A 15267-nucleotide genomic window follows, 5' to 3' on the forward strand; every position below is an offset into this window, starting at 1 on the left:
TCTGAAATCACATGAAAGAAGTGAAACCCCTATGGTGGTATCGAAGTATCTCTTCGAACCCCTATGGACAGGCAAGATTAGAATCCCACATCTCTCAAATCTCAGCCAAATGCTTTATTCAAGGATGAAATGTCCAGTCATTACATCAGACCTTTCTCCCGATGTGCCTGTCTGCAAGTCTGTAAGTATAAACATTACCGTTATATTGTATCAGCAAACTACAGTATGCATTCTGACTCCTGAAAGGATCAACTCCTTAATACAGTCAAGTGATTTAACTGAAAACATGGCAATAGCTTTGAGGTTTCAAAGCAAGAAAGGAAGAGAAGGGATGAAAGAAGTCAAGGAGCAGTGAAAAAGAAGTCAAAGCCATGAAAAGCAGGGGAGAGCAGGGAGGGAATGGGGAAGCAGATCGAGGAGGAAGAGGGAAATGGAGAAGGATTAAGAGGAAGGGGGAAGGGGAACAGGGGAAGAGGGAAAGAAGAAAAAACAGGGAAGAGGAAAGAGGGGAGGTGGGGGGAGGTAAAAGACCTGAAAAGCAGTTGTAAGAAGCCAAAGCAGGGAAAAAGAGAGCAAGGGAAGAGAAAAGAAGGGTAGGAAAAGGAAGGGAGGAGGGGGAAAACCTGAAAAGCAGCAAAAAACATTCAAAATAGTGTAAAGCATGTAAGAAGAAAAAGCACTGAAAGCAGGGGAAAAACAGAAAAAAGAAGTGAGGTGGGGAAAAAAAACACAACCCACTCACTAGACATGAAAAGCAAGGACAAGCAAAGCAGTGACAAGCAGGGAAAACCAGAGACCAGAAAAGCAGCCTAAAGAGGTTAAAGCAGTGAAAAGCAGAAAAAAAGCAGAGAAGGGGGGGGGGGGGGGAAACAACAAAACAAAAACTACCTGAAAAGTAGCAAAAAGGAGCGCATAAAATGAAAGATGAAAAAAACAGCCAAAGGCAGCCAAAACCAGGGAGAAACAGTGAAAAACAGGGAAGGGGCAAGTAGGGAAGGGAAGTGAAGAAAGGGGGAGAAAGAGAGGAGATCTAAAAAGCCGCAAAAAGGTCAAAGAAGCTAAGTGAATGGAGAAGGGGGGGGGGGGGGGGGGTGGTGACCTGAAAAGCAGTGGAAAGAAGTCAAAGCAGTAATAAGTAATGAAAAGAAAGGAAAAGACCAGACAAGCAGATGAAAAAAGTCAAAGCAGTGAAGAGGCTGAAAAGCAGGGGAAAGAAGAAGAGGGGAAACGGGGGAAAGGAAGAGAAAAAAAAAACCCCAAACTAAAAAGCAGGGAAAAGAAGGAAAAAAGCAGGGGAAGACCAGAAAAGCAGTGATAAACGGGGAAAAGAAGGGGAAGGGGGAGACTTGAAAAGCAATGAAAAGAAAACCAAAGCAGTTTCTAGCAGGGAAAAAAGTCAAAGGAGTGAACAGCGGGGAACAGGAAGGCAAAAGCCGGGGGCAGCGAGGTGGGGAGCAGGAAAAGACCTGAAAAGCAGCCACAAGAAGTCAAAGCACTGAAAGGCAGTGAAAAGTTGCCAAAGCACTGAAAAGCAACGAAAACAAGCCAAAGCAGTGACAAGTAGGGAAAGAAGGGAAAAGAAGGAAAAATACCTGAAAAGCAGAGAAGTCAAAGCAGTGTAAAGCTGGGAGAAGGGGAAAAAGTAAAACCGGGAAAAGAAGTCAAAACATGAAAAAGCAGGGAAAATAAGTCAAGCCAGTGACAAGCAGGGAAGAGAAGGAAAAAGCTGGGAAGAGTCAAAGCAATGAAAAGTAGGGAAAAGAAGGAGCAGGGAAGGGTTAGAAGACCAGAAGAGCAGGGAATAGAAGTCAAAGCAGGGACTAGCAGGGAAAGGAAGGGGAAAGAAGTTAAAAGATCTGAAAGGCAGTGAAAAATAGTCAAAGCAGTAAAAAGCAGTGAAAAACAGTCAGACAACTGAAGAGAAGGGAAAAACAGGGAAAAGAAGAAAAGGAGAAGGGGGGAAGAGAGAAAAAGAAGATACCTGAAAAGTAGGAAAAAAGTCAAAGCAGTGAAAACCAGAAAAAAGAAGGCGGGGGGGAAGGAAGAGACCTGTAAAGTAGTGAAAATAAGTCAGAACAGTGACAAGCATTGAAAAGAAGAGAGGGGGAAAAGAAGTAAAAGCAAGAAAAGCAGGGAAAGATCGAGAAGCAATAACCAGGGAGAAGAGGAGAGGAAAAAAAGAAGAAAAGACCTGAAAATCAGGAAAAAGGAAGTCAAAGCAGTGGCAAGCAGGGGCGGTGGGGAAGGAAGGGATAAGTATGTAAAAGAGAAGAAGGGAAAAGCCAGGAAGTGTGCAGAAACAAATAGGGAAAAGAACTCCAAGCAGTCAAAAGCAGGGAACAGAGAAGTGGAGGGGAAATGAAATGACCCAAAAAGCATGGAAGAGACGGAAAAAGAATGGAAAAACTGAGAAGTCAAAGCAGGGAGGAGATGGGAAGATGAGTGAGGGGAAGAAGAAACACACCTGAAAAGCATTTGAAACAAAGTTGAGAAGGGGAAAGAAACCGGAAAAGCACTGAAGTGAGAAAAGGAAGCAAAGAAAACACCTGAAAAACATTGAAAAGAATGGGGAAAAGACCTGAAAAGCATTAGAAAGAAGAGAAAAGCAATGAAAGTCAGTGAAGGGAAAGTAAAGGGGGGAAAGCAATGCAAACAAATGGTGGAAAAGGAAGTGGGAAAGACAGGCTGGAAAAAACAAGCAGGAAAGACAGGAAGTGAAAAGAAGTCAACACAGTGAAGAGCAATGAAAAGGGGGGGGAGGGGACGACGACGAGACGGACACACAGACCACGACATCACCTGAAAAACTGGAGAAAAGAATGGAAAACAACAGAAGTCAAGGCAAGGGGGGAAGTCAAAGCAGGGAAAAGAACAGAAAGCACCAAAAAGAAGGGGGGGAACCTGAAAGACTTGGGAGGAAGCCAAAAGAGCAACAAGCAGGGAGAGGAAGGGAAAAGCGGGGGGGGGGGGGGGGGGGGCGAAAGACCTGAAAAGTATTGAAAAGAAGGGGGGGGGCTGGGGGAACAAGGCAAACAGGGAAAGCATGGCAGGAAAACAAAAGCAGGGAAGACAAGCACAGACAAGACAGGAAAAGCTGTGAAAAGACAGGAAGAGAACAAGCAGGAAAAGGAAAAAAAATACAGTGAAAAGAAAAAGCAGAAAGACTGGAAAAGCAACAGAGGAAAGCAGGGAAAGCAGTGGGAACAGCAGAGAAAGGACAGAAACAAAAAAAGCAGGTAAATGAAAGAAAAGCAGGGAAAAAATAAAAGGTTGAAAGATGGGAAAAGCAGAGAAAAGCAAAAGTTGAAAAGTGTGCGAAAGCAGGGAGAAACGTTAGGAGTGGAAAGTAGGGAAGGGGATGGGAGTGAGCAGCAGTGAGAAAGGACGGGAACTTGGAGGGGGGAGAAAAGGCCATGCAAAGTTACTGTTTCTGAAGAGGGAAATGAACTAGTTTCTACTAAAAAGAAAATTAAATGGCTATTAAAATTATTTTAGCCAAAGTTACTACATTTGACTTTTTCTTCAGACAAAAAGCTCTCATCGTCCCCAGAAAGGACTCTGAATATGACACTTCTGGTTTTCAAAGCTCCGGCTCCTGAGATTCCTGGAGTTGTCTTCCCAGATCACTGAGGTTATGTCAGCACACAAACCTTCATACCGTCACTATATCAAAGCAACCTCTACGGACAAACCTCATCTCAAGGCACTGCCACTGTAATGTTTCTACTTGTTGCATGTTTTGTTTACAGAGCAAATGCCCCTTCACAAGCACATAGAATAGTATTAGCTCCGTGTACCGAAGTTACCAGCCTGATGTGGGATGGCATACGTAGAATAAACTTAGGTGCAACATTTTTCTGGGAAGAAATACTAACTTAGCTAGTATACAAAAAAGTGATAAAATTTCCTCATACATAAGGCAGACATTTCATACAGGCAGGAGACCAATTCAGATGAAAATAAAAATGCTCTGGCACATTGCAGCAAAGAGGAGGAATCCCACTGGTACTAAACTGCACTAACCGTGCATTGAGAAAGAAAACAACTGAGACTGAAGCTTTGAAAACTAATTCCCTCAGCTTATTCTTGACTTCAAGGTCTCTGAATGGAGTTTGAGTGCAAATTATGAAAGGGTTTGTTGCACTGAAAATGCAAACTAGCTCAGAATGTGCTCCATTCAGGACTAACCTTTCTGCCTGCTTCAGGTAAAGAGAACTCCTCTTCATCATCATCATCCTTGCAGTCTCAAAAAGATTAACTCTACCAACTGTTGACATACTATGCTGGTAAGGAGTTGTGAAGGCAGTCCTGAATGAACTACAAGCTGGCAGGGAAATCTGAAGGAAGAGAGAGGCTTTGGAAGACCACAGCAAGTGGTACGTGAGAGACCTCTTCTACTGGTGAGGGCGAAGAGAGATCCTGAGGAAGGCAGTCTGGGTGGAGAGGTTTTCTGCTTGACATCTTCGATGAGTTTCGTCAGAACAAGGAAGCTCAGCTTTTATTTTTTCAAATACCATTTTCCAGTCACTAACCAACTCATTGTCCTTCAACAGTCAACATCTGTCACATTTATCTCCTTTCCTCCCAATTCTCATGGGGAGACCTATAGGAGGTGGATTTAGTTATTAATTTCTATTGGCATATCTATGCTCCTGTTCTTTTTATTACTCAAAACCATTTGGAATACCAGCAAGATCTGAAGCTTCAAGAAATCCTTAAAATCCATGGGATCTTGCAAGAGATTCATAAGCTAGTGCTCAGCAGGACTCATCTCTCTGATGATCACACAAAACTGGATTTGAGAAGCAATGTTTTTAACCCTTTCCTCATCTTGTAGTTATTTGTTTTAGGGACCAATTTGTGGATTGCCTTGAAAATTGAGTCAAATTTCTTTGTATACACACTGCAGAAAGTCAGCACAGCAGTAGGAAAGGCAGAGTTCTTTTTGAAAGACCCAGAAGAAAGCTACCAAGCCAGATCTTCGAAGTTACAACCTACTGCCATAACATTGCTTTAAGCAGTGAGAACTGGCTGATGCTATGCAGAAAAAAATAAATGGAAAAACACAATGCAAACATGTTAAGGCAACAAGTGTGTCCTACAGTCAAACGTACCAACTTTCAACACCCTTTAACAAATAAATACTTGGAATTAAGATGTTGGTATCAGTACAAATGGTTAAGCAGTAATGCATACATGATTACAAAAAATTAAGCAATCCTTTAGACTCAAATTGTTTTTTCTAGAAGGAACAAAACTGCTCATCTATTGTTCCACTGGCAAAACCTCTTCCCAGGAAGTTTTCATGATAGACTCTACCAGGAGGTTGCAACAACGAAGAATCCAAATGGCTAATGTATTCAAGAGAACATTGCATATATTATAAAAGCATTCATATTGGAAACCAACATGTTTCTAGGAGAGGCTGCAACACTGCCTTAGGGTACAGAATTCCATGAGATTTGTCCATTTGCATGCAAAACAATGATGGAAGCAAAACATCAAAACATTTTTGTACTTTGTTAACTGAACAGCTTTAAACTAAATTTGACATGTAAGATGCAGTGTTCTAGAAAATATAATGCCCTTATACCCAAAACATATGCCAAGACATCATGACAATTGTATTCCAGGACGCTAGAGTTTGCAGCAGTGGGAAACAGAAATTCCTGTTTAGCTGTTCCTATGGAGTACTTGGAGACTAAGAGCTGGACTGCACGACTTACCAGAGATGCGAAATGCCTCTTGCGAAGATGTACAGGGAAGAGAAATGGAAGAGAATTCCAGTGTACTACACAAGAAGTTTAATTGCATTGCCTTGTTTACCTAAAGCCACATTACATTTTGTAGTCCAAAAAGCATGATCTACATGCCAGTTTCTCAGTACTGGCTCTACTGAAATTCAAACCAACTTGCCCCAGCCCAGGATGCATCTGCTCTTTAGGATTATTAGAATTTGGTTTAGACAGCCAATTCTGGTCCATACACTCCTCCTGAAAAAATTTATGGTGTTTTTACAATAATGGTAGTTCTGTCTTACCAATAAGGATATTAGCCTTAATTTTCAAAAAATAGCTGATGCTTTTTTTTATTTAGACTGAAAATGCTGGGGCTGTTTTCCTTAAATGCTAGTTTACTAATTGAGTTTTGCAGCTTTTCATTATGACACTGTTTATCGTTATTTAGCTAGGATACTTTTCACTGTTGCTGAGGAAAAATTGCTTGTTGTGAAACAGAGGAGGTCCTGCCTTAGGAATGAGGACCTAAGGTGGATCCACAATAAAACATGTTTTAGGCTATATAGATCCTGTGCCCTTTCTACTCCACAGCAAAATTTTCTTTTTAAGGTTGTCTTTGGTCAGTCTCACTTCCATTCTCATCCTACTGAACACATGTACAAGTTTTAATAGTTAATCACTCACTCAAAAACATACACTACTTGGGGTTCTGGGGTTTTTTTTTTCCCCTACAGTTCTAAAACTCCATTTATAACAACTGCTGTGGTTTGCCTCTTTTAAGGTCTCACTAGGCTCTGCTTTCAGGCCATTTTAACATATACATCTCAGCCCTGGTTAGTAAATCAATTAAAACTCCTTCAATTTTCTACATGCTAGCAAACCACTCTATCCATTACTGCTACTTCCACCAGTCTGATCTCTCCAGTATACCTTTGTTTGGTCTGCTGTCAGAAATCAAATCCTCATTCTCCAATTTAGCCTTTCTAAATTGCAATAAAATCACCCCGACTTTCATTTCTGCTCTCTTGCAAACTTCCAAATTTGACTCAAGTCTTGCCACTTGATAAATAGTCTGGACTCAAATCCACCTTGAAACAAAACACACAGCTACATTCAAGACATTTCTCATGTTAATAACTGGAATCCAACCTTCTGTGAAAAATGTATTTTCCACTCAAAATAGATCTGTTAAGCCTCATTCAATATGGCCATGAAGTTCTTCATTTAGCTTCCCTCACATGCTTTCCTAGGACCAAGACCACATAAAAAAATTTCTTGGTCTCACTTCCAATTAAGGTCTGCACAATTCCACTCCAGCTAAGGGTATTTCTCTCCCCTCCCTATGCTGTTATTCACATTGGTTAGACTCCCTCCCGCACAGAACATCCTTTCAATTCCAACCCTTATCCTCTTCTAAATCTTCTGTCCTCACTTTTCCTCTAGTATCTATGAACATTGCTTGAAGTTAACTCAATTTTCTCTCCGCCATTAAGCAGAGGAGCCTGAAGTTTAAAATTTTAACTAACACCTTTGTCTGGCTTATGAAGTGTTTCACATTCTTGTATCATTCAGGTCCTCAAGGATAGTCACAATGACCATCTTTTGATTGAACTCTGTGATGCTCTGTAACATCTAGCATAAAACATAATAAACAACAGAAACTGCAAATCCTCTCAGGTCTAGGCAGATCATATATATTTGATAGGGCTAGAATGGATAACTGTTGAAATAAAAAGAAGGCATCTTAATCAGTAAGGAAAAAATAGTTCAACTATCGTGAGGTGGAGAAATAAATACCAATTGCAAACTTTTCAACATGAGGTTGCTTCTGTAGAACCCCACAAAACAAGGGATATGTAACAGAAAACTACAATTTGGCAAGGTGACTTTCTTTGCTTGACAGATGCAAGATATTATGCAGTTCTAATATCCGTCCTTCTAAGTAAAATACATCACTTGCCAAAGTCATGCTGGATCACATACAAACTATCCTCATGAGATCAACACTCAGCAATAAATCTTACTTTGTAGTCAGTTACTTGTGTAATTTTGACTAGAAAGATACTTCCATACTATTCAGAAGTTCCATATAATGATCTTACTGAAATATATTTGTTCTCTAAATCAACACAACATGTTCTCTACTCTGTGTCAGAAGGTTGGAGTTTTAGATTACTTCCTCATTAAAAAAGGATGTTTCTGATGGGTTTCAACAGGAATTATCTTCAAAGGTATTTAAGATTTTTCAGTTTTCAAGAATAAAATATAAGCACATTGATGGTTTAATGAAAACAATGATGGTAGAGTGATAAACAACGAAGACAAGTCACATCTATAGATGAATGCAACCCTTCTGTAAACCAGTCCCATTCAGACATCATTATACTTACAGGATGGAAGACTACACCCTGGAAGAGCAGCAGTTCTGAAAAGGACTTGGGAATCACGATGGATAATCATCTAAATTTACAATCTTTTAATGCAAATAACTGAGACTGAAAGATTTAAAAATGCAATCCTTGGAGGTATAAACAAACAAGCGAAGATAGAAACTGAAAGGTTCAAGAATGTACCTGCACATACTAGACGCACACAGCAATACTGAAATTACTACCAGATGCTGTATGCAGTTCTTATGTCCACGCTTTAGAATGGATTTCAAAACATCTGAAGTTTCAGAACAGCCATAAAAGCTTTACAGTTAGAGATTTAAGGAACTCCATCTATATAGGTTATTAAAGTTAACATATTTTTATGTGAATAAAGTGAAATAGTTTAAAACTAGAGTAGTTATTTGTTATTCTAATAGGCAGCTAGCTATCTGATGGCCAGCAGCTCTAACTAAACAGTCCTAAAACTGAAGGAGGACTAAGAGTATGGAAAATAAACTAGCTGAATCACTCAAGAGACACAGAAAAATCCTCACACTTGAAGAATCTATATGAAAATCAGCTATCTTTTTGAAAAGTATGTTCTACTGCACCCAAAAGATATGGACTTCATGATGCAGAAATAACTAGATTGAATTCTAGGGATAATGGCATGCCAGTCAGATTATTTCATTACCATGGTCACTTCTGGCCTTAAAATCAGCTAGTCTGTAATAGGTAGAAAGCTGCAGTGCATATAAGAACATTCAAACTAACAGATGATAATATAAAGAACTCAAACTACAAGTACAGTCCATCAGAATCAAGCAGAGCTGTGTTCATACATCAACGATTTGTATACCTTGCTGTTTCAATTAAAAACTCAAAATTATCTGTTATGCCTCCAACTTTTACTTTCATATTTTTAAGTCTGTTTCAATGTATCTGATATTTACATATTATAGTATAATTATACCTACCATACCATGGCTTGGAGTAGGTTAATTGCATAGGAAGATTTACTATGTTTACATTTTTTCTTAAATTACTCTTTTTTTAAAAAGCACAGTAAAGAGTCTGAGGACAAATTATTCAACTGTTTATCATACATAAGACTGCATGACTATAATACAAAGGGCTTGTCTTTTCATTTTAACGTTACAATATACACAGCAAGTCCGGACTAGATCTTACAATCTGAACACAGGTATTTAACCTTTTCCATGCTGTTTATGTTTACAATGCACAGAAGTCCTGTAACCAAACTGTGTAGTAAAGCACACAAAACTGGACTGTAACATAACACAGTATGCAGAAGCACTGGATTTTATGATTTCTTCTTTACGTAGATATTTTTAACTGCTTTATTTTTTGGCGCTTGCTAAGGTGTGGCAACCCGCGCACACAAAAATTACCCAGATTTCATATTACCCTTATATTCCTAGACAGCAGTAAGTACTGGATTCCTTTTTATATTGCTAAACTCAGCATCTGTTTCTAAGGTGACAGCCTTCCAAATACTGTAAACTTCTCTGAATTACTGAGTTCAAAAAAAAAAAAAAAAAAAAAAGAAAAAACCCACTTTCATCCACAGGGTTGACATGTCAATACAAAATATGGATTGCTTGATTTAAAAAAAAATGGCTTACAAGAAAATGGTAATCCTAAGTATTCGTTCCCATGTACATGGTAGTCAGCTACTGTGTTTCCACTGTAAGTATAAAAAAATCCACCTTTTAGTCTGGAAAAATGACTTAGCCGCATGGAATTGACCACTATGAACTCTGAATTTTCTGCTAAATTAACTTTTAAAAGGGCTTACTGGCAGAGGTAGATCACTGCTTCTGTAATATATAATGGGCAAACAATGTTAATCTGGGATGGGCAATCAATGAATTACCCTTATTCTTTCAAATGTTTTTCATGGAGCTTTTACTTTTCACATAAATAAACCTCTGAATGGGCCCGCAAATTTTGCAACTGCCAAGCTGACTGTGTTATATTAAGGCAGCATTACCCAAAAATTAGGCACCTGTTAAATACAGCCTGCTAACCTCAGGTCTCATGTGAGTGTTTTGCTTTACTCAGACTATTATTTTGGACCTGTTCATGCAATCAAGGTCTTGCCTTCAAGTTTACAATTATGTTAATAAGGAATACAAGAATCAACTGCTGGTTTCATAGCTTCTGGATCTAGTGTCCCTTTTACCTTCAGAAGCCTGAACACATTTATAATGTAACAGATGTTATAGTCTCAAAGTAGATGTCAATCTATTATGTTCAGTACACAGATTGCTGTAAATGTATTGGCTATGAATTCAACAACAGTTCCAGTTTTGTTTAAGCAATAGTACAGCCATAATTTTCAACTGACATTTAAAAATGGTCTAGTTACACCTTGTGTCAAAGTGCAGAACTGCTACATTATTGGTTACAGACATCTATGTGCTATAAAAACAGCTTTGGTACAATAAATTATCAAAAAAGAAAATAAATTTTTGTAAAATTCACAGCATAATTGTGAGGCAAAAAAGCAGTCACATAAAATTCTGCATTTTTAAAAATGTTCAGGATGAACAGAAGACGTCTTTGTGCAGAAGTAATGGTGGAGAAACCACGTGCCGAGAAAAAGCAAAAGAAAAAAGTAAAAAGCAGGAAGGGACACAGTTGTAGCTATTTCCATCAAACGCAAACCACTACTCCTGTGACCTTCAACCAATAAGGAAGTCAACTTTATGACACACGCAAAGTGACCTTGCAATACCTTACAATAAGTGGGTCACAAAAGTCTATTTTAAAAGAAAGGCCTCTTGAATTACCCATTCTCTGTGTTTTCAGCATTAAGGACTGTCTGCGAAAGCATGTCCAAAAGTGATTGCATCTGAAATGGTAGGCTCTTCTACTTAAGAGTCCAAATCCATAAGGCCAAAGGTTATCCCAAAGACCACCACTTAGACCTCCCCAGGACTGGCCAGGACCGACCCGTTGATTGCTTCTCAGTGCACCTCAGTTATGAAACCAGTCATATTTATTTCAATACTAACTGACTGTGGTCTCCAAAATATGAGACCCACAGAATCCCATTACAATTGCTGCTTTGATCCTCAGTAGATTCAGAAAAGGAGAGTTCTGATCACCGCCACTTAGCATGCTTAATGTGCCTTACAAACTCCGTTACAACCGTCCCTTTTTACAGCTGAAGAATATATATTTGTGTAATCTGAAGGTCCCTCTTTCTTACAGTACTGCATTTCTGTGCCCGTGTTTGTTTGGGGAACTAAAAAAAAAAATATATATATATTACTCACTCCCCTCCCACCCAAAAACTTCAAAGGGCCTTTTTATAAATCATGTGCAATGCCTTTAAAAAGAAACTAGTTTGCAACTACAACTAAGATTTGAACAATAACCCCTGTTGAATGAGACCAAAAAAAAATACCCTCCCCAAAAAACCCAAACTATGGCTAGGCTGTGGCAAGTTAAAATGGGGGAAACAAAAGGTGAACACCACTAAGCTATCCATTAAGGTGGGTCCGGACATGGCTCTTAAAAACAAAACAAAAAACAGGAGAGAAAAAAAAACAACCCAAAAAAACAACAAAAAAAACTTCATTGTCCCTTTGCAATCTTTTCAAGTTTAAAAAAATAGTCAGCTTTGCTCTCCTGTAGCGGTTCAGTGAGTTTATCTCCTTCTGATTCAAGCAGCTTTGCACTTTGTTTTTGAAAAAACACCACTTCTATAAAAACACACAAGAAACAAACTTAGTTTCAGTTTAGTCACGAGCTAGCCACAGGACTTTGCTGAACACAAACTCCTGTCATGGGAGACTCTTCTCTATCAATCCCTTGCCTCATTGCAAGGTGTCCTTCAGTCATGTAATGAGCAGGACCTGTATTAGCAGAAAACTGGTACGTTGGATGTCCAGCTATGCCAGTTTCTTGGCGCGGATTAGAGTAGACTGTTAAATTCATGTCCATAGCTCCATTTTGTCCAAAGTCCAAGGTATTAGCAGCCACTGGGCGGTTCTGATAGGCCTGATTGCCTTGGTTACCAGTAGAGGAGGAAGATGTAGAGGAAGAAGTAGTTGAGGAAGACAGGGATGTCATGGAGTGGTGACTGTGGCCCACCTCCATAGAATCCTGGGTGGAGGAGCTGTTTGTTGGAGAATTGTAGACCCTCGGCCTGGTCCGGCTACCCAAGGCTTGCTGTCCATGATGGTGGTGGTGGTGGTGGTGATGGTGGTGGTGGTGAGAGCTATTTCCGTGATGATGATGTAATGCATTCTGTTGTTGAGGGGTTACATGGAAGGTGGTTTCTTGAACTGGATGGTTTTCAACAGTGACCTGTGTAGGAGCTTCAGTGGCTGTCCAACCAATTGGAGGAGGAAACTGTTGTCGAACCTGTGTTAATAAGCAAAATAAAAATTAAAATGCTTAATCAAATCTGTCCATTTGCAATATATGAGAGAGACTAAGTTACTAAGATCTATGCTAACTTTTTAAGAAGTTAACCAAACCTTTCAGTTGCAAAATTATTCTGGAAATGTAAGCATGTAGTTAAGAAGCACTTCTAATACACTTTTCTAAATATACCTTAAGAAAAATGAGTTCACATTCTGGATATTTAAACTGTTTGGAAAAAGCAAGTCCAATATGTGACCTTACTGTCAAAATTATAGAAGCAGCTTTACGTAATAACAGGAATAAACAACGTAATATTTGTACGACAACTAGAACAATAAGGCCCTGATCTCCGACTCAGGCCTCTGGATACAGTTAGCATACTAAGCTAAATTAGTATGTTGTAGTTCATATCTTGAACAGTGTCAACAACATTAGAGGAGTACTACCCACTCTCCTGGAAGAACACAGCTGATTAAATATTATTAAAATAGCAAGATCTAGCTAAACACCAATTTGTTGCATAAGCTAAATTGTCTACTTGGGAGAAAAAGTCTGCTTTCTGTCAGCTGCAAAGAAGCACATATGATCTTCTTTTCTTTTCTTATGAGTGTGACGCTTGGAGGCTATTGCTTTACACCTGTAAAAGTGATTCTACATCTGTAAAAGTGATGAACAGAAATGATAAATCACTATTACATTTCAGTTTTATTCTTCCAGGAGTAAAACAAGCTACCATACACTAATTCATACTTTTATCTGTTCTGTACTAAAATAAAAGTATTAATGAATTATTTGTAGTTAATAAATGAGTTGTTGCTTCTTTCCAAGAAGTAGTACTGAATAAACACTAATTAAGCCAATGATAATGTCGGTGACATACCTCAACACTATAAAACAGAAGTGAGAACTCCAGCAGGAGTCCACTGAAGTAGAAGCTAGTTCTTCACTGGGTTGGAAGATGCACAGTTCTGTGTACCCTTTACACTCTGTGTAAGATGAAGCACTGACAGCTTCACGGGACTTATTGCTACTGATTCAAAACCTTCACCTCTGCAGAATCTATGGAAATTTTTACAGCTACCTGCAGTACTTTTGCTTCAGTGACTGACCTAACATACACAGGTCTATACAAGAGCTGGGGCTAAAAAATAAACCAAATCTGATAGCTAGTTCTACGTTTAAAAGCACTTCACTTCTGAAATGAAGTGTTAATTAGTTTAGGGATTTAATATTCTCAGAAAATTCATATAAATCAAAGACACCAAAGCTGCTCTTAAGCATACCTGCGGGCTGTGTGTTTCACAGTCCATAGCTTGAACAGCAGCAGTGAAGTGTCCACCACTATGTCGATGCTGGTGTGTGGGGTCTGACCGTGCCCTTCCACTGTTGCTTGTTCCGGAAGATCCACCTATAAAATCATAACATGCACAATAACTAAAGAGACACAAAATTTACAGTAAGCTGTAAAACAATGACAGCATGAAGATATTTACACTGCTTCAAGGTAAAAATACAAGACCTGTAATAATCATGCACATTTTTGCTCATCTACTTCTAATTTTTTGTTGGAGCAGTTAGCTGTTCCAGCTGATTAAATTAATTGTTTTGATGAGTACGACTGATATATTTGTTTTTTAACAAAAAACATGAGATTACATTTATCCGGGAAAGACTCCTTTGATGTGATTAGGAAATATAATTTTGTTATCTGTTAACGAGAAAAACTTACCTGAGCTTGAAGATGTACTAGAGGTGGTTCCTGAAGACTGAGACTGCTCCATGGCAGGACTCGTAGACACACTGTTACTTGTGTTTGTACCTTCGTCTGCTGTTTTCTTAAAGAAACTATGCTGTAGGGCATAATAAGGTTGAATTCGTGTCTTGGGGTCATAATCAAGCATCCTTAAGATGAGGTCTTTGAACTTCAAGTAGTCAGCTACAGTATGACCCGATTCCCCAGCACGACGTCCACCTGGTCCTCCTGTTTCAACTCCTAGTATGTTGTGAAGTTTACGAGTTCCGGGTGGTTTGTATTCCTGTTGGGAAGTTAGAAATTGCTTGATTTCAAGTTATATATTGAGCTTTGGATGTGCATAGTTTAAACGTGCGATAAAGGTAAGTAAAACAAACATTAAGAAATTATTCAACACTATGGAAAGCGTTATTTAATCATGTCTTACAACATGGAACAATAAAGCTACATTTTCAGTACAGTAAGATGTAAAGCAAAGTAACATCTCACCATTTTTTATATATTTTTTTTTAATAGGGACAGTCACCCTAGTTATGTAACCTACCCTTTTTCCATCTTTGGTCTTCTTCAAGTTCCAAGTGCTATCTGGCAACTTCTCAAAGAACTTTCTTGCTTTTGGTGCTTGGTCAAGGATGTGGGTAGGTGGTATCCCCAAAACTTCCACTATTTTATTCATTTGATCCACCTATTCCAAACAAAGAATATTTGTGAAGAGACTCGTGACAGACAGCTGAGCAGTGTGACAGAGTGATACTCTATAGTCACATGGGAAGCAAATCTTAACTACCCAGACAAGCTCTAAATTAATTGCGAGTTTAAGAAAAATCCCATGTGTACAAAACAAATTAGTGAATAAGGAGTAAGGGGAGACCCAGAAACAGAGAATTATTAACAGGCAATTTAAAGTTCTGACAAAAGAAACTGCTGTCATTGACATTTATTCATTTTAGAATTACCAGACTTCCCTAATTTATGCATTACAATGAAACAGGTGAAAGTCATG

At 38.9% G+C, this 15267-nt stretch overlaps 1 protein-coding gene across 5 annotated transcripts in view; it reads right to left on the reverse strand.

Moving 5' to 3' along the window:
* Positions 1–8163: 8163 nt before the first annotated feature.
* Positions 8164–15267, reverse strand: part of DYRK1A (dual specificity tyrosine phosphorylation regulated kinase 1A) — an 86641-nt gene continuing 79537 nt past the window's right edge. For 4 of the 5 annotated variants that reach the window (XM_059815535.1, XM_059815542.1, XM_059815549.1 and 1 more), the window contains 4 exons: positions 14809–14949; positions 14241–14547; positions 13795–13919; positions 8164–12508 (listed from right to left, as the gene is read on the reverse strand). In XM_059815535.1, the coding sequence (XP_059671518.1) occupies positions 11885–12508; positions 13795–13919; positions 14241–14547; positions 14809–14949 (1197 nt within the window). In that variant the 3' untranslated portion in view covers positions 8164–11884. The remainder of the gene's footprint in view (positions 12509–13794; positions 13920–14240; positions 14548–14808; positions 14950–15267) is intronic. The other variant, XM_059815565.1, reaches the window with a different exon arrangement.

This window comes from Gavia stellata, chromosome 1 (assembly GCF_030936135.1).
Source record: "Gavia stellata isolate bGavSte3 chromosome 1, bGavSte3.hap2, whole genome shotgun sequence".
In the NCBI taxonomy this organism is placed as follows: Eukaryota; Metazoa; Chordata; class Aves; order Gaviiformes; family Gaviidae; genus Gavia; species Gavia stellata.